The sequence below is a fragment of the Rhinolophus sinicus genome, linkage group LG01, assembly GCF_036562045.2.
Source record: "Rhinolophus sinicus isolate RSC01 linkage group LG01, ASM3656204v1, whole genome shotgun sequence".
Lineage (NCBI taxonomy): Eukaryota > Metazoa > Chordata > Mammalia > Chiroptera > Rhinolophidae > Rhinolophus > Rhinolophus sinicus.
The window spans coordinates 118,929,407-118,949,935 of NC_133751.1; the positions used below are offsets into that span (position 1 = coordinate 118,929,407).

At 33.5% G+C, this 20,529-nt stretch overlaps 1 protein-coding gene across 5 annotated transcripts in view; it reads right to left on the reverse strand.

The window, feature by feature from the left end:
- PTPN4 (protein tyrosine phosphatase non-receptor type 4) overlaps positions 1–20,529 on the reverse strand; it is a 174,153-nt gene that overhangs the window by 71,094 nt on the left and 82,530 nt on the right. For all 5 annotated transcript variants that reach the window (XM_074335257.1, XM_074335240.1, XM_074335231.1 and 2 more), the window contains exons 9-10: positions 19,299–19,386; positions 11,111–11,199 (exon numbers count right to left, since the gene is read on the reverse strand). In XM_074335257.1, coding sequence (XP_074191358.1) covers positions 11,111–11,199; positions 19,299–19,386 — 177 coding nt within the window. The remainder of the gene's footprint in view (positions 1–11,110; positions 11,200–19,298; positions 19,387–20,529) is intronic.

Here is a 20,529-nt window from a genome sequence, read left to right on the forward strand (position 1 = left end):
AATTAAAAACACAATACAATTTACATTAGCATCTCCCCAAAATGAAATTACTTAAGTATAAATCTAAAAAATATGTACTAGAACTATAAGAGGAAAATTATACAACTCTGATGAACAAAATCAAAGTACTTAAGACACGTAAAAATTGTCCTTGTTCATGGATAGGAAGAATTAGTACTGTTTGTCAAGATGTCAATTATTTCCACTTTGTATCTATAGACTCACTGCAATCTCAATCAAAACCCCACCTACTTATTTTGTGCATATTGACAAATTGATTCTAAAGTTTATATGGAGAGGCAAAAGACCCAGAATAGCCAATGCGATATTGAAGGAAAACAACAAAGTTGGAGGACTTATGCTATCTGAGTTCAAAACTTACTATAAAGCTATAATAATCAAGACAGTGTAGTACTGGTGAAAGAACAGACAAAACAGATCAATGAAACAGGGTAGAGAACTCAAAAATAGACCCCCATAAATATAGTCAAATGATTTTTGAGAAAGGAGCAATGGCAATACAATGGAGCAAAGACAGTCTCTTCAACAAATGCTGCTGGAACAACAGGATAGCCACATGAAAAAAATATGAATCTAGACAAAGACCTCACACTCTTCACAAAAATTAACTCAAAATGGATCAGATACCTAAATCTAAAATGCAGAACTATAAAATTCCTAGACATAACATTGAAGAAAACCTAGATAACCTTGGGTATGGTAACGCCTTTCGAGATATAACACCAAAAACATGACCCATGACATAAGTGATAAGCTGGATTTCATTAAAATTAGAACTTCTCTTACAAAAAAACAAACTTCTGCTGTGTAAAAGACAATATCAAGTAAATTAGAAGACAAGCCACAAAAGAGAAAATATTTGTAAAAGACATATCCGATAAAGGATTATTAATCAAAATATATAAAGAACTCTTAAAATTCAACAATAAAACAATCTGATAAAACATGGGCCAAAGCCATTAACAGATATCTCATCAAAGAAAATACACTGATGGTAAATAAGCACACAAAGAACTCCATATTACATATCATCAGGGAAATGCAAATTAAAACAGTATGATACCACTACATGCCTACAGAACGGCTCAAATCCAGAATACTGACAATATCAAATGCTGACGAGGATGTGGAGCAACAGAAATTCTCATTCATTTTGGTGGGAATGCAAAATGGTGCGGCCACTTTGGAAGACCATTTGGCACTTTCTTACAAAACTAAACATACTTGTACCACACCATCTAGAAGTTGCACTCCTTGGTATTTACGCAAAGGAACTGGGAACCTAATCAGCACAAAAATATGCACATGGATGTTAATAGCAGTTTTATTCATAAGTGCCATAACCTGGAAGCAACCAAGAAGTCCTTCAGTAAGCGAATGAATGAACTATGGTACATCCACACAAGTGAATATTATTCAGCTCTAGAAAGAAATGATGTATCTAAGCCATGAAAAGACTAGGGGGTGGGGGGAAGTAATTGCACATCACTAAGTTAAAGAAGCTAATCTGAAAAGATTACAAACTGAATGATTCCAACTATATGACATTCTGGAAAAGGCAACACTGGAGAAAGTAAAGAGATCAGTAAGTGACAAGCCTAGGTGGGGAGATGATTAGGCAACGCACATAGGATTCTTAAAGTAGTGAAACTACTCTATATGATATTATAATGATGGACATATGTCATTATATATTTGTCCAAAGCCATAGAATGTATAACACCAAGAGTGAACCCCAATGTAAACTATGAACTCTGGGTGATTATGATGTGTCAATGTAAGTTTTATCCTTGCAAAAAAAAAGCATCATTATAGTGAGTGTTGTAATGGGGGAGGCTATGCACGTGTAGGGGCAGGAGTATATGGAAATCTCTGTACCTTCCCTCCATTTTGTTATGAATCTAAAACTGCCCGAAGAAAACAGTCTTAAAACATTAAACAAATAAACAAACAAAAACTATAAGCAACATTTGGGAAAAAAATGTAAGACTTCAAGGTTTTATGTAATGATCCTAAAAATACAAGTATTTTTTATTTAATATTAAAAAGCGTAATGATTTTTAAATGTTACCTTTCTACATTGCCATTCTTCTTATATGCAACTCATATAATGCTATAAAAAGGGAGTTCTCAAAGCTTAATTAGTACAATCAGTATCAGCAGAATATATTTGCCTCATTATTTTAACCTTATAGTAAGTAATACTCAGATCTTCTTTATCTTCAGAGCTAAGAGTCTTGAGGCCAAGAGATTCAATCTTATTAAACAAAGCTTGTTTGGGGATCCTGGCCTAATCATCAAAATATTGTCATAGTAATTCTAAGTTTGAATATTTATGACTTATGACATTACTCATTCAAGGAGCTCTTAGCAGAAGAAACAAAGATTTAAAAGTAGCAATGAAAGTCTATGTGAGCCAAGGGATTCCAGCAAAAAGATAAATCTTTATCTTTTTAGAATAATCAGGATTCCAGAAGGAGAAGAGAAAGAGGAGAAGGCAAAGAGTTTATTTAAAGAAATAATAGTGTAGAACATCGCAAACCTGGGGAAAGTAGATTACTACCGTGTTTCCCCGAAAATAAGACCTACCAGGACCATCAGCTCTAATGCGTCTTTTGGAGCAAAAATTAATATAAGACCCGGTCTTACTTTAATATAAGACTGGGTTAATATAACATAACATAACAAACATGACATGACATGACATGACATGACATGACATGACATGACATGACATGACATAACATACATAATATAATACCGGGCCTTATATTAATTTTTGCTCCAAAAGACACATTACAGCTGACAGTCCTGCTAAGTCTTATTTTCGAGGAAACACGGTAGTTGCTTAGAGCTGGGGGGTGGGTGGAAGGCAGAGGAGGGGATGAGGAATGACTCCTAAAGGGTAATAAAAATGCTTCAAAATTAGAGTATGGTGATGGTGTACTTGGTAAATAAACTAAAAACCATTATCTGATACTTTAATAAGGAAACATCATATGTAAACAATATATACATCAATAAACTGTACAAAATGCAGTTTGATAAAGTCTTTTAAGGTTCAATACATTTATGCTTTTAGTAATATCTGACACATTTGCATTTATCTATGTATTTTGCTATCTTTCAAAATTTTTGACAAATGTTTCTACTGGGATAGCAACTATGTAATCATTTTTTATTGCTTTAGTGGTTACCTTTATTTCCTCCCCTTTTGAAAACCATTTTATTAAGTATAATGTGACATTCAACAAATTGCATATTTAAAGAGTAAAACTTGAAAAATAGTCATGGGTATGTAAAGTATAGCATAGGGAATATAGTTAATGATATTGTAATAACTATGTATGGTGTCAGATGGGTACTATATTTATTGGGGTACTATATTTATAACCTTGTAAGTTATAAAATGTCTAATCAGTATGTTGCATACCTGAAACTAATATAATATTGTATGTCAGCTATAATAAAAAAATTAAAAATGACTAAAAAAAAGTGTACAATTGGGTAAGTTTGACATTTTTATGTATATACTTATTCACACATCATCGCAATCAAACGGGACTGTATCCATCATACCAATTCCTTCTGCCACTCTGTAACCCCCCTCAGTCACCCTCTACTCACCCTACCCCAAGAAAACAGCTGATCAGCTCTCTGTCACTATAGATTAGCTTGCGATTTTCTAGAATTTATATGAATAGAATCATATAGTATGTACTCTTCTTTACCTGTCTTCTTTCACTCAGTTTATTTAGAGATTCATCCATATTGCTGTTTTTCAGTAATTTTTTTCTCTTTCTTGGTGAGGAGTATTCCATTCTATGGATATCACAATTCGTTTATCTGCTCACCTAATAATGGACATTTATGTTTCTAGTTTGGGCTATTACAAATAAATTTGATATGAACATTATGTGAAAGTCTTTATACACACATTTGCTTTAATTTCTCTTGGGTAAAAACTTAAGAATGGAATGGCTCATTCACATGGTAGGTGTATGTTTAACTTTGTAAGCAACTGCAAAAGTTTTCTAAATTGGTTGAACCATTGTACATATAAATATAGCTACACTAGCCTTCTTATGATTGCTATTTCCATGTATTTACATGGTGTATCTTTTTCATTCCTTTATTGTCAGTCAATCTATATATGCACTCATATCTCCAAATAAAGTAGTTTATCTTCTTTCTAATCTGTTTACCTTTTATTTCTTTTTCTTGCTTTAATATGCTGGTGAAGACCTCTGGACCAAAGCTGAAGTAGTGCAAGTAAGTATACCGTTCCTGATCTTACACAAAAAAGCATTGATACTTTTACCATTTAGCTTAATATTAGCAAAAAAGATTTTCCATAAATGTACTTAATCATCTATGGAACGGAAGAGTACCCTTTTATACATACTAAGTTAAATTTTTTTTATCATGAAGGAATGTATAATTTTGTCAAATTCTTTTATTGCATCTACTGAAACAATCATGTTTTTCTTCATTATAATAATATTAATTATAGGGACTGATTTTCAGATGTTAAAGCAAGCTTATATTCCTAGAATAACCCCTATTTGGTCACAATGAATTATTATTTTTACATATTGTTGGATTCAATTTGGTAAAGTTTTATTATTGTTCAGGATTTCTGCATCTATGTTCGTAACTTTTTCTTGTGAGGTCCTTGTCTGGTGTTAGAATCAAGGTAATAATTAATTTGAATATGTTCCTTCCTCCTTGATTTTCTAAAAGACCTTATGTAAAATTGGTATTATTTTTACCTTAAATGTTTGATAGAATGCACAAGGAAAGCAATTTGTGCCGGGAGTCCTACCAGTTAAAAGGTTTTAAATTATAAATTTATTTTTTAAATTGATATAGGAGTATTCAAGTTTTCTATTTTTTCTTCAGTTACTTTTGTTCATTTAGTCTTTCAAGGAATTTGGCCATTTAATCTAGGTTGCGAATGTATTCATAATATTCAAATCTGTTCATAATATTATTTTATTATGGTTTAAATGTGTATAGAATCTATATTGATGTCCCTTTTTAAATTCCTTATATTAGTAATTAGTGTCTTCTTTTTCTCCATCAGTGTAGCTACAGACTTTCATTAATTTTTCTCTACTTTGTGTTCATTTTATATTCAATTGATTTTCTTCCTTCTATTGAGTTCAATTTGTTCTTACTTTTCCAATTTCTAAAGATAAGAACTCAAGATAATGGACTTTATATTTTACCCCCAACATAAACATTTAAACAATAAAATTTCCTCAAAACATCACTTAGGCTGTATCCTCAAAAATTTATGTTGTATTTTTCATTTTTGTTCTGCTAATTTGTCTTGTGACATGTTTTCTTTGACTCATGGTTTATTTAGAAATCGTATTTATTAAACAAGTCTTTGGAGTTTTTCTTGTAATCTGATAGTTAGTGATTTCTAATTTAATTTCATTGTTGCTAGAGAATATACCCTGCATGATTTAACTCTTTAAAAAATTTACTTAGGCTTGTTTTATGTACCTAAATGTACTCAGCATATTTTCTCTCCTAATAAACCATGTGTACTTGAAAAATATATGTATTCTGCTGTTGTATGTAGTATTGTACAAATATCAATTAAGGCAAGATAGTTGAGAGTGCTCACATTTCTTCAGCTGATTTTTATTGTTTAGTTTTGTATGGATTGCTGAGAGGGACATGCTCAAATCTCCAAATATGACTACGAATTATCTATTTCTCCTTTATTTTTTTGCCTCATGTATTTGGAAACTTACTAAGCACATGCATCCTTACAACTGTTTTTTGTTTCTTTTTCTGGTGTATGGGTAATATTAGGTTGGTGCGAAAGTAATTGCGGTTTTTGCAATCGTTTTTAACCTTTTAAACAGCAATTGCTTTCGCACCTACCTAATAGTTTCCTTCATTTCTGCATGCCTTTTAATATTTTGCTGGAAACTGGATGTTTTACATGTTATATTGCAGTAACTCTGATACTGGTTTCCGTTCCCCACAGCTTGTTATTGTGATTTTATAGATTATTTTCATGAACTCTATCCCCACCCATTAACCCCCAGTGTTAAGCTTCTCCTGTTGCTCTTCAGGAAGGCATGGCTTTGGGGAAGCCCGCAGTAATCCTGAGATGATGGTGGTACCCACTCTTTCAGAAAGCACACCCAGCTGTAATTGCCAACACATCCTCCACTGTTTTCAACAATGCCCTGGGGCATGAATTCCTTTAGAAACGAAAGCAATCAAAGTGTAGCTTCTTCAAAGGAACCATTTGTCAGATAGGTGTTTGAGGCTTTTCCCTCTAGTATCTGTTTTTGTCTCCCATGTTGTCTTTGGGTTTCCCTAAAGACTCCTTCTTCAGTAGACAGAAGCCCTGTTGAGAGAGTAAGGTGTGGGTTGCGGAGGAATCCTTCTTTAATCCTATGATTACGTCAGGGGTTTAGTGATCTGTGAGCCCTGGCTGTGACCTTCAGTGCTTTTCAGTTCACCCTCTTCTTAGGCGAGACAAGAAGTACAGAGGGGGCTGGAAATGGTTTGGTTCTGGTAAAACCCATGTTGGTTAAGTACTGGTAAACAGATTTTCTTGAGGGCAGACTTTTGTTAAGGAGAACAGAAAGCTCTTGAGCATATTTCAAAATGATTACTTCCCTGTTCACCACCACCACCCACCACCACCCCTCCAGAGCATGAGTAGATTTTTCTCCAATCTTCACCTTGAGAAGCTGGTGAGGTGCCTGGTAGTAAAATGTATGAAAGTATGGGGACCTTCTTAAGGCTGGGCCTTCAGGAGTTTTCATCTCTCAAGCTAGTCTTTGCTCAGTCTCCAGCAATTAGTCAATTATCCTTTAAGTGTTCCTACCAGTTGCTGGCTGCAGCAGTGGTTTCTAGTCCTGGTAAACTGTCATTCTTTGTATTCATCTGTCTCCAGTTTTCAGAGCTGCAGTTTGCCTTGTGTCCTTAATTCTCTGAGGGATCTAAAAAGAATTGTTGGTTTTCAGTTTTGTTTTGTTTTTCTTGTGAAGACAGGAGTGATGACTTCCAAGATCTTTACCTGCTGGACTGGGAACCAGAACTCTCCCCTTCCCTTTTCATTTCCTTACTGGTTTTTTGATAAGCATTCATTTTAATGAAGTCTAATTTACAGAATCCAAGTAATCCCAATTCACTCCTCTACATTTTTAAGGTATAAACTTGAACTGGATCATTCCAGGAATAACCATACATGGAAAGACATGAGGGAGCATATTATGTGATACAATACTTTTTCTAAATGTATCTCTAATTTTGAAAGAAGAGCTAAGTGAGAAGCTTGTGTTTCAGAATCTGAAAAATCTCGGTTTAAAGTTCTGCTTCGTACTTATCAGATGTTTAACCTTGGGGCAGTCAACTTTTCTGGAATTTCTCATTCCTTATCTATAAAATCAATGTTGATAACACTCAAGTTGCAGGGTTCTAAGTTACAGATAAAATGCATTAAAATCCATGAGTGATTTTTCCCCCCTTGCCTTGATCTTATAAAACTAAAATATCAGTTCTCAAACTGCTAACTTTACTCTAAACTCTTCATTCATATAGAAACTTGGTAATTTCACCATTTAACTTTCGGCCAGAATATATTACTTAAAATATTAATAAGCTAAAAGTAGCTAAAACGTATGTGATACCACATTAGAGCTGTAACCATTATCAGTTCTCATCAAGTGACTTTTCTTATGCAATACTTTGTTAAAATATCAAATTAAACGCAATGGCAATTCTACAAACATTAATTAATAAAGGTGATGAGGTTAATATGGTCTCATTCACATATAGTATTATTAATGAGAAGTATGTTGCCTTTGTGAAAACAGATCGATATTTTAAGAACTAAAAGTAAACCATATATTTAATGACTATCATAGAACCCATTGATATTCCTTGGAAAGCAATTGATATCGGATCTTAACTTGTGGCTACTTGTGGCATATTTATAAATGTGTTTGTTGTAGTATGTACTGTTACGAGTAGTTAGGATCATAAGAAATTCTTATGTTCCATGATAATGTAAATTTAGTAGCTTTAACAACTTTAAATCCCATCTATTCAGTTTAATTATTGAAAATAAAAATTAAGATGAACATTATCAGTTTTCCAATCGCTATCTTAGCTCACATCCTTTGTTTCCCCGAACCTAACTTGTATGATAAAGACTTGAAAATATGAGTTCTATTTCTCAACACTAAACTAAGTCCAAGTATATTTATCAATAAAATAATATACTAACTTCTGAGCATACAGAATACGTAAGATCTTTCACAATCTGAATCCAATTTCTCTCCTAAGTATCAACTTCCTGAATTCTCGTTCCCTTGCTTCTGTGCTCAGTGAAGATAACTGAAGGAAAAACCAAGCCAAATAGCCCACCATTTCAACTTGCCATGTCCTTTCTTGCTATTAGGTCTCTGAAAGTGCTTGTACCTCTATCTTGAATTCCCCTATTGAACCCTCTATACACATATGCCTCTTCTACACCTCCTTTTCACTGAGGAAATTTCTAGTGATCCTCTAAAGACCATCTCAAATATCGCTGAGCCATTAAAATTTTCCCTAGAGAGACTGTATCCATGGTGTTTCTAAAGCAATTTGCTAAAAACTCTTTTAGAATTCTTATTTAATAAAAATAATAAAGGAATAAGTCTACAATATAAAATTTTAAAGATACAGAAAAATTTAGATGTTATTCTAACCCCCATCATCTGAAAAGAATTTATTTCTAATCTTGACATTTATATAAAATATAAAATTAATGAAAGGTGAAATAGAGTACTTTTTAAATTGCCTTTAGTAAAATCATAAATGTAGTAAAATCAAAGATGCACATTTAACATTATGAAAATCAACAATGATAATTATCTTCTTTGAAGCATTTAGTAACAAATTTTCTCATTGTGTTGTACAATGAATTTTTGTGTCCATTTATAAGCAGGGACCATGTCTTTCAACTGTTTTGTATATTCCTTTGAATATGTCAGTTTGAATTATATAGGAAGCATTTAGAAGATGTGGCATGAAACACTCAATAATCTTTAGTTTTCTTTTATGAGACATACAGAGGTACAATTTACATATACAATGAAATATACCAATTATACCAATTATAGGTGAATAATTCAATGAATTTTGATAAATGTATTCAATTGTACATCCATTAGGTCGGTGCAAAGGTAATTGTGGTTTTTGCAATTATTTTTAACCTTTTAAACTGCAATTACCTTTGCACCAACCTAATACCACCCAACAAAGTTATCATGTAACATTTCCATCACCTCAAAATGTTTGGTGCCCCTTTGTGGTCAATTGCTTCTGCCCATTTTCACTCCTTGGCAATCACTGATCTGCTGAATCTAAAATTTTTGTTTTCTAGAATCTTATACAAATAGAAACAAAGTGTATATGCAATATTTTGTGTCTGGCTTCTTATTATTAGCATAATATTTGAGGGTAGGGTCACATCCATATGGTTTACTGTCTCAATAGTTCATTTCTTTTTATTGCTGAATAGTATTTGTATTCCATTGTGTAGCTATATCATAATTTGCTTATCCTTTCACCAAATGATGTACCTTTAGAATTCTGTTTTGTGCTGTTACGAATAATGTAGTTGTGAACATCAGTGTACAAATCTTTATATGAACTTATGTTTCCATTTCTCTTGGGTAAACATCTAGGAAAAGAATTCCTGGATTATATGGTAAATCTACGTTTAACTTTAAAGAAACTGCCAGCTTTTCCCAAGTTGGTGTGCTAGTTGGCACTCCCACCAGCAATGGATGAGATTTCTAGGTGCTCTACTTCCTTGCTATCACTTGGTATTGTCATTCTTTTTATTTGAAACTATTCCAGTGGGTATAGAGTAATATTTCTCTGTGGTTTTAATTTGCATTTCACTGATGACTGAGCATCTTTTCATGTGCTTATTAGCCATTTGTGTATCTTTGTTGGTGGAAGTGTCTATTCAAGTATTTTGCCTATTGTTTTTAATCCGGGTGTCTTCTTATTCCTGATCTATAAGAGTTCTTTACATACTCTTGATAAATCCTTTATCAAATACGTATTTTACAAAAAGACTATCTTGCCTTTCATCTTCTTTAGAGTGTCTTTTGAAAAGCAAAAATATTTAACTTTGATGAAGATAATTTTTTATTTTCTGGTTCATGTTTTTGTGACCTATAGGAAATTTATCTTTTTTTTTTTTTTTTTTAACAAAGTTGTGGTGATTTTCTAAAATAATTGCTTCTGTCAGTTATCATATTTCTGTTAAAGTGTTATTAAAGGGACTAATTATAAAAACCTATTAAATACAAAAATCATAGGTACTGAAAAATCAGGACCAAATCTAATACAACATATTTCTTTTGTATTTGTTTCTTTCCCTAAAGAAAATCACTGTTTATTTTTAAAAATCTGTTACTTATATGATATATACATAAGGGATATGATCAATGTGATTTTTACGATTTTCACGTTATCCCTTTAAAGGAAAGTGGAAGATGACACTTTTCCTTCTTCCTCATCCTGGGATGGTGGGGGACTTATCCTGGACAATGAGGACAAGGACAGTATGATAAGGACAGTAAAGCAACAGGACAAGGAAAAAAAAACAAAATCCCCCAAAGCATGAGTTTTATACCCCATGGCGCCACCATACTTTTCTAGCACCAACTTAAACCACTGTGATAACAGGTCTTTGTTGCAGCAACCAGGCCCATGTTCCAACTAATAAACTAGCGCCTCACTGAAAGCATCTAAAGGAAATACTGTATTTAAAGCAATTAGCATGCAAAACAGAGTATACATGATGTTAGCTATTATATTACAGTACAAATTTAGAGATTCTCTAAGAGAAAAATTCATAAAGTAGTATTTTCCATAAGCTAGGCAATTTTCGAAATAAATCATTATTTTGGTATCTTCTGGTAGATTCCAAGTAAGTGGGATAAAATTGCATGACAATATGAATACTTCAACAGCCACTTTCTTTATACAAACTTATGAATTATTATATTAACATAATGGTAAAAGCACAAGTATTGATGGACGTTCTTACCATGGAAAGGTATTCATTCGTACCCTGTTCTTATAAATCAGAATTCCTCCTGACATCACTCCAATCATAATTTCATTGTTACTTTGATCCTTAAAAAAAAAAGAAAATGACAAATCTAAAATATTGGGCTTTAGTTGTTAAAGATATAGTTTAAAAACAGGATTAGTTTTTGTTATTTTACACAATAAGACATTGTCAAAGGCAGCACATAATTGCATATTTACAGATCCATATGGTAAATTGTTACCCCACAAAAATAAATGACATACTTCAAGTCTAACTTAAATGTTGCATTATTAAAATTAATTAATCCAAAGCAAAAATGATCTCAGGATTTCCCGTAGTTTATAACTGGGACTGACATTTTGGGATAAGAAATTAAAGGCCTTCTCATTTTGTAGAATGATGAGTTAGTATCCATTCTTCCATTCCTAAAATTATTATGATCCAATCAATATGTAAATATAATGTTAGGATTGCAAAAGTGAATAAAACATGGAAGAGTTAAGAGTTTGGTGAAGGGCAACCAGTAGTTAAACAATATTTCCAATATAATGAAAGTCCTATAACTAACATAATAAAAATATCATGGGAATACAAAGTAAGGAACAATTGTTGGAGAGTTTGGAAAACCCCAGGGAAGAAAATTTGAATCCTGCTTGACAAATGAGTAAGTATTCATGCTAACTGATCCAACTTAAATAGCTAACTGCCACTCTAGAGTAAATGAGTAGAATTAAAATACTTTTTTCAGATGCTAATCAACCTTGAAATAGTTTGCTTTTTGACTTGAAACATTCTACAGGGAAACTAATATAGCAATGCAGTTACCCCCTATTATTCATTTGCTCAGAAGGCAGAATTGATGAAAATATAATCAAGATTTTATAATTGTCTCCCTAGGGGGAGAAAAAAACCTTTAATATGTAGTTGCACTAATTTCTAATTCAACAAGATCTTATTAAATTAACCTATTAGGAAGATAATATGTAACAAGGCCAAATACAACAACGTATGCTAATTTGTCTGGCTGCTTGTTTCGTTTCACAATGATCAGCAACACTGCACACTATTATCAGAGTCTTAAATCATTTCCTAAGGACGTCAATTAGAGGTCTGGACCAAGACTGCAGACTGAGACAAAAAAAAAAAATGGCAGAATTAATATATGCTATTACTCCTGCTCACAATCTGAAAACATCAGAGAAGATACATGAAAACAGAAAGAATGTGTAACAATTGAAAACAATCCATTACACTTGAAGGTAATCAATGTACCAGACATTTTAAGGAATTTGTAAAGACATAGAAAGGATAAAATCAGGTTTATAGAGAGAAAAAAAAATTACAGAAAACCACAACTCAAACTATACACTCAAGAGAAAGTTCTATGTGGGGCAGAAAAATAAGCAAAGTCAACAAATTTCAGAGACAATGGATAAAAGAAATAAAGGGAGCCCTCAAATGACTGTCAGGATCGTCAGGTAGGGAGCGGTTATGGTAATTAGCTCCTATCAGCCCTACAACGCAGGCTTGTCTGGATTGAGCTATAGGACAGAGAAGTGTGTGCAGCCTGTCTGAAACACCGTGTTTCCCGAAAATAAGACCTAGCCGGACAATCAGCTCTAATGCATCTTTTGGAGCAAATTTAATATAAGACCCGGTATTATATTATATATTATCATCATATCATATCATATCATATCATATCATATCATATCATATCATATCATACCCGGTCTTATATTACAGTAAAATAAGACTGGGTCTACACCTCCAGAAGTGCTTTTACAAGGTAACCAACAACTTCCACATTTCTAATTTACTTCTCATCTGACATAGTTGATCATGCCTGATTCACTTGGCTTTAAAGACACACGTGTCTTTGACAGAAAGAAAGGCTTTCTTTCTATATAGATTGCTTCTTCTTCCTGGTCTCCTTTCCAGGTTCTTACCCGTCTCTAACTTCTAAACTTTGCAGTGTTCCAGCTCTGAGGCTGTCTTCCTTCAATATCTACTAGATATGGTACTTCAGTGCTCTTATTTCATGGTTCCAAAATTTATATCTCTAGTCTAGACTTCTGCTCTGAACTCTAGTTTCATATACTGAATTACTATTTCCTTCACTTGGATTTCTAAAAACTTTGTAAAATTTAACATATTTCAAAACTAATTCCTGACTTACCCTCCCAAAGCTGTTTTTCTCTGATTTTTCCCAATTTAGTGACTTACTTACTCCATCTTTCTAATTGTTCAAGCCAAAAACTTTGGAACCATTTCTAAATCCCTTTTTTCTCACACCCCATAACCAATGCACCAGCAAATGCTGTCAGTTCCATATTCAAAACATATACAGAATCTGATTACTGTTCACGACCAATAGCTACAACCACCATTATGTCTCCTCTGGATCAATGGAGTAGTCTCTAGGCTGGTCTCTTCCCTTCATGCCTTACAGAATACTCTCAAAACAGCAGCCACTGTTATCTTTTAAAAATGTAAATTACACCATGATTTTTATCTCCAGAAACCCTCTAATGGCAGTGTTTATAATTAAAAGCCAATGTCTTTTAAAGCCCTTGCCTGCCCTGACCATATCAAGTATTCTCCTTTCCTGGCTCTCCTAGCTCGCACTGCACTAGCCATACTGTTCTCTTTGCTGTTTCCTGAACTGCTAAGTACACTATATCATGGTCTTTCACTGCTGTTTTCTCTGCTTAGAATGTTCTCCCCCCAGGTATCTGCATGATTCCTGCAGGTCTGTTTATCTTCTCGGTGAGGCCTTCCCTATCATTATACCCCATTTTTGGTTGTCTCAATCACTTCTCAACTTTTTTCTCCATAGCATCTATCACTGATATATTACCTATTTAATTAACTGCAAAAAAATTGAATACAATATACACAGAATACATCTCAAATTTTACATACGTGCATATACATGTGTATATACACTTCTATGTAACCACCATAACCCAACATATACATTTTCAAAATTCTAGAAGGCTCCCTCCTCATGAGCTTCTCTGCTAACACCCCTCCATAGGGGATTGCTATTCTGACTTCTTTCAATACAGACTAGTATTTTGCCTGTTACTGAACTTTACTTCCATGGAATCACAAACTGTACTCTGATGTACTCAATTATTTGTTTATATCCTGTCTTGCCACCAGAATGCAAGCTTCATGTGAGTTTGGATTTTATCTACTTTACTCACTGCTGTATCCACAGTGTCTAAAACAGGACTTGGAGCATAGAAGGTGTTCAATAAATATTCACTGAATGAATGAATAATCATACTAGCATCATTAAGCTTTCTTTTTCTTGAAACACTGAAGGACAAAAGTTATTTTTCAGAAGAATTATTATCTTCATCTATATTACAAATACCTATGGAAGTAAGATATTCACGAATAAGACTAAAACTTGGGTAGATGTGTTTTAGGGTTAGAACATCCTATACCTAACTAAACACCTGAAGCCAAGCCTGCTGTCATTACATTTATATTTTGACAACTAAGAATCAGTTTCTTAGGTAAACACAGAGTTTATATTATACTAACATCATTACAAAACAGATTGAACTTGAGGATCCATGGCATAGCTATCGTATAGTTCAATTATGTTCTTTTATTCTATTCTCAGTTTAATATATATTGATTGATTTTCTAGTAAAGATGATAGGTGTTTAATGAGCCCTCACTCATTTAACAAGTTAAGACACTTTAATTAGGTCAGCAATTACTCCTGATAGTGCCTTTTCCATTTTAAGAGGCCAGGAATTCTTTACAAAAATTTTAATTTAGCTCACACAATGTTCTTTTAAATGTTCAAATTGTTTCATATTTTCAAGATCACTTTGATATCCGGAGTAACTAATTGTTATTCTTTCTAGGTGAATGTCTGAGAGAAAGCAAAGAGTGTTGGATAGAAATAATAATAGTATTTATACCCATGGCTTACTTAGAAATGTGTTTCTGAATTTCCAAATGTTTATAGAATTTTTAAAGTCATCTTTCTATCATTGTTTTTATGTTAACTGCACTGTGCTCAGAAATTATATTCTGTGTTTGAGAACAATGCAGGCTCTGAAGTTGTTTCAGACAGTTTTCTACATAGATTAATTAAGCCAAGTTTGCTGACTGTATTTTTAAAATCTCCTATGTCTTCTAATCTATAATTTTTAGACTGTTCTATCAGTGATGGAATAAGGGATGTTAGAGTCTATCATTTCCTTTTGAAAGACACTATTAAGAGAATAAAAGGGCAAACCAAAGAGTGGGAGAAAATATTTGCAAATCACATATCCAACAAAAAAAGTGTATTTAGAATAAAGAGTTCTTAAAACACAAAAGAAAAGAAAAAAACAAATTAAATAATGGGCAAAACACTTGAACAAACATTCATTAAAGAAAATATGATGTTCAACATCATTAATGATTAGGGAAATGCAAAGTAAAATGATGATGAGATAAAACACACCTAGTAGAAAAGCTTAAAAAGAAAACAAAACAAAATGAACAGTACCATATGCTAAAAAGGATAGGAAGCAATTAGAACTTGCAAATATTGCTGGTGGGATACAAAGTATTTCAGTCACTCTAGAAAACAGTTTGGTAATGTCCTATAAAGCTAAATACACATTTACCATATGACCCAGCAATCCCACTGTGGTTTTTACTTTACAGAAATGAAAACTTAAATTTACACCAAAAAAATGGTAAACAAATGTTTGCAGGAGGTCTATTGAGTGAAAAAAAAAGAAACAAAAAATGCTGGAAACAATACAGATGTCCTTCAGTGGGTGACTGAATAAACAAACCAAGGTATATCTATACAATGGAATACTTACAGCAATAAAATATTCAGTAATAAAAAGGAATGAACTATTGAAACACATAGTAACTTAGACAAATCTCAAATGCATTACCGAAAGTAAATGAAGCCAGTCTCAAAAGGTAACACACTGCAGGATTCCGTTTATAAGACATTTCAGAAAAGACAAAACTAGACAGTCAGAAAACAGACCAGTGGTTGCCAGGCATTAGGTGTAGGGTAGAACACTGGACTACAAAGAGGCAGCATGACCGAGGTTTTTTGGAAGGAGAAGGGTGACGGGACTGTTCGGTATCTCGAGTGCAGGAGTGGTTACGTGAATCTGTGTTAAAACTCACACAACTGAACACCCCTCCCCAAATCCATGTACTATACATTATCTTAAAAAACAAACATCCCCCTGCTCCCTCTCCCCAAATCTTTTTTCTTTCCTTTTTATCCTGAAGTTGTCATTGAGTCTTTACTTTTCTACAGTTTCCTCTTCCTTTACTCATAGCTTCTAGATATAAATTTTTAAAGGTTTTTTTTTTTGTGTGTGTGTGTGATTGTTTTTGTTTGTTTGTTTTTAAGGAGGGCGCAGCTCACAGTGGCCGTATGTGGGGATCAAACCAGCAACCTTGGTGTTATCAGCACCACGCTCTAACCAACTGAGCTAACTGGCCATGGCAACCCCTAGACATACTGTTTTGATTTTCTCAAACATGCCATGTTCTTCTGTGATTTCAGGTCTCCATTCATGCTGACGGCTCTGCAGTGAAAACAACTCTCTTTACTATTCTTATTCATTCTTCTGGCTTCAGTCAATTACTTTATCTAAGAAGGATTCCCTACATTCTGCACTCAGGTTGCATGAGATATTCCTGCCATGTGATCCCATAGCAATCTGTATTTCCCTCTTCATACCCTCACCTATTTAATTGTTGACACATGTTCCATAAACCCCCCGCCACACACTATCCTGTGAGCTCCACGAAGGCAGGGATACTTGATGTTTTGTTCACTAAGGAGTCCTTAGCCTCAACACTGCGAAGCACAGAACAGTCACCACAATGAATGCACTAAGACTTACTTGTACTTTGCAGATTGCTATAAATAACTTATTTCAACTCTGAATTTTGTAACATACATTGTAAAGGCAGAGAGAAAACGTCTTATCTTGCTTTTCAAAATAAAATGTTATCGCAAACACACTTATGCTTGTGATATTCAATTAAAACTCAAGTGTTCTCTTTAGGTATCCTCTCCCCTCTACCTTTCGTCCTTTTTGTTCCTGATGCTGCAAAACTTCTTTTCATATTGACTGAACATTTCCACATTTTTTCTTAAGCTCTTTGTATCCACAGAAACACCCTTTCCTGGCTTTTTTTTTTTTTTTAAATAATCTGCACAAAATATGTTTCTGAGTAACTTTGAGCATTTAAAATTTAAAATATTTTAATCTGGTATTCTACATTTATTATTTCTTCGAGTTTCACAATCTAATAATTTAAGCAAACAAACAAAAAATCTTACCTTAATCAAATCAATAAATAATATGGTTAATTATGTATGAGATCAGCCATGTCTCTTATATGTTTCCTTTTTTAAAGGAAAGTAGTCTAACACTGTTTGTATTTCACTGATAGCAATCAGAGATAGCAGAGAGTCTAAACTACCTTTAGAAAACTGCTAAGGATTAAAATGACTGAATTCAGTGGTCTTTTATTGACAACAATAGTTTAGTTCACATATTTAAAGTTCCATTGATTTTAAACTTTATTATTAAAAAAAATTTATTCGCGCATATACTGACTACTCTCTTACATCTTGGAGAATCAAGTTTAAAGGTAATAGCCCCCAAGTAGGGATGGAAGGTGAAGGGGCACATTTGAAAGAAAAGAAAAAGTTGAAGACATGGGCTGGCCCGGTGGCTCAGGTGGTCGGAGCGCTGTGCTCCTAATGCTGAGATCGCCCGATCAATTACCTCTACAGCTAAGATTGTGAACAACAGCTCTCCTTGGAGCTGGGCTGTGGTGAGCAGCCGAGGTTGGCGTGTGTTGCCAGGAGCCCAGCGTGAGCGGCCGGAAGCTGGCAAGAGCTGCCATGAGCTGCTGTGAGCGGCCAACCAAAGGCCGGCAATCGACTGCCTCAGCCGGGGGGAGCGCAAGGCTCATAACACCAGCATGGGCCAGGGAGCTGTGTCCTACACACCTAGACTGAGAAACAACGGCTTGAACTGGAGTGGCGGGGGGAGGAGGAAGAAAGGAAAAAGAAAAAAAAAAGTTGAAGAGAGACTTAACCACACATTGTAAATGGCATCAAACAGATCTTCGAATCACAAACACTCAGAATTACCAGATATAGTTATGTGAGAAAAGCAAGTCATTCAGATTTTTAAAGGAGAGACTGATATAAGCTTTTCAAAATATAAGGACTAGCACTCTTCCCTAGAATATGGTCAGGTGAGGCCCTAAATGATAAAACCACTCTATGGAGTAGAATTTTGAGTTCTCAAAACACTGTCTACGTCTATAAACTAAAATAAATTCAAAGTAACTATCTAAGGAAAACTTAACTCCCTTTCAGGCTGCTATCCTAAGGGTTGGCAATTTGACCCAAGAGAATATAAAACCTATCACCAACTCAACTGATGATTATCTTGAACTCCACTTTTCGCTGGTTATGAGAATAGCTATACTCCAGGTACTTCTAACGAAATATAACCTCTTGATAAATAAATTGTGAGAAGGAATCTAGGTGAAGAGACACACAAATGAAGGATAGCCATTCACAAATATGCTTACAGCAGCCAAGTTTGAAACAATGAAAAAAAATTACCGAGTGATGTATTTATAGAAGGCAGTGATTATAAATTCCATCTTAATAAAGAGATTGGGGGAGGGGGCAGCAAAATATATTAATATGTTTCATTTTGTGCTTTATAAATAGAAATTATTAATGATATCACTAAAATAAAATAAGTGAAGTAATATAGGTCTGAGTCAGGTGAAAGCATCTTTTATGGTAACAATTATCACAAAAGTTAAATACACAAAAAAACTACTTTTTCTATAACTTAATCTTTATCTTATAAAATAAAAATTCTAAAGGTACTATCTCTTATGGTCTGGAAAAATTATCTTTATAACATAAAAAACTACCTTAAAGAAAAATTACAAAAATCTAGTTCAACCACATCAGGTATTGATTGTGAAAATACTTATACTCAGAGGAAATTTTCAGTGCAACTATGTTGGCAGCACTCACCAGTTATTACATCTGTTGCCTAATCCTATCAGGGCATTACACATTTTTTGATATTGAATAATGGAGCCTAACTCAACAACATCTAAGTAAGTTTTCTTCACTTACCCTTGCATAGTGGAATTCAACTCCATAGAGTTCTAAGGTACGTGCAGTGTTCAGGTAATTAAATTCTGCTTCTGCAGGAGATAAGCCTCTGTAAAGACATCATTAGGTTAAAAATTAAATCAATCATGAATATGGCCAAATTAGATAAAGGTTATTTATCTGGGAAAATTTCAGCATTCTAATTAAATCTTTTACAAAACACCATGCATAACTGCTCTTAGTCCTGTACAGTAACATTTAACTCAATCTGGAGTACATTTTCAGTAACACAAATTATTACTTTGTAGAATATTTTATTTTCCAGAGATATAAGAATGCAGCAATTTTAAAAGTCCCTAGGTGTTCTTATGGCTGTTACCAAGTCACTGACTCTTAGGCATAACTTAAAAAAATAATTTGTTCACAATTTGGTCTGTACACCATAGCTGCATTTAAATCAGATTGCTCCTGAAACATGCACATTCTGAGGCAACCTCCAGAGCAGTGCTTTTCAGAGAATGGTGTAGAGACAGGTGGTGATTCATAACAAATACAGAAACCGAGAGTGCCAGAGTCTTTTACAGAACTTTAGTAGAGTAATTTTGTCTGTTGAATCTAACAATAAAAAAGGAAGCTTGTAATTTTTATGTCTTTGTTTATTTCTCCATTTTATTTCTCTAGTAATTCATTTTTATTTCATTTTTTAGAATTATAGCTCCATGACAGATCAGGAAAAATTGGTCTTTCATCACAGATAATTCCAGAAGTATTAGAGAATCTGATATAGAATGGATGGCATCCAAATTGTTTATATTTAAGAAATAACCCACGTGATTCTTATGAACACAAGTTTTAGAACTATAGTTTTAAACGCAAAACCTTTAAAAACTGATTTACTCCTATATTATGTACTGTTCTAACAACTTCATTACCTGATATTATCAGATACGGCAGAGCATAAGCAGCAAATTACAAAAGCATAGATATCAACATTTCATTTACTATTGATACTAGAAAAGGGAGACAATGCATGATCATAAAAATGGGATTCCTTAAAAAAAGCAGATATAATTCTGTTTTCTATAAAATTCAATTAAGTTAAATACTCTACCTTCCCTTATCGTCCCCCACCAGTTAAACAAGATGATTCTATTTTTCCTTTGTTTAAAGATTTGAGCAATCATTTCTTTAAATCAAACAGAAATTTATAATCAATACCTTGTCAAATGTACAATCTTTTTTCTTAAAGAAG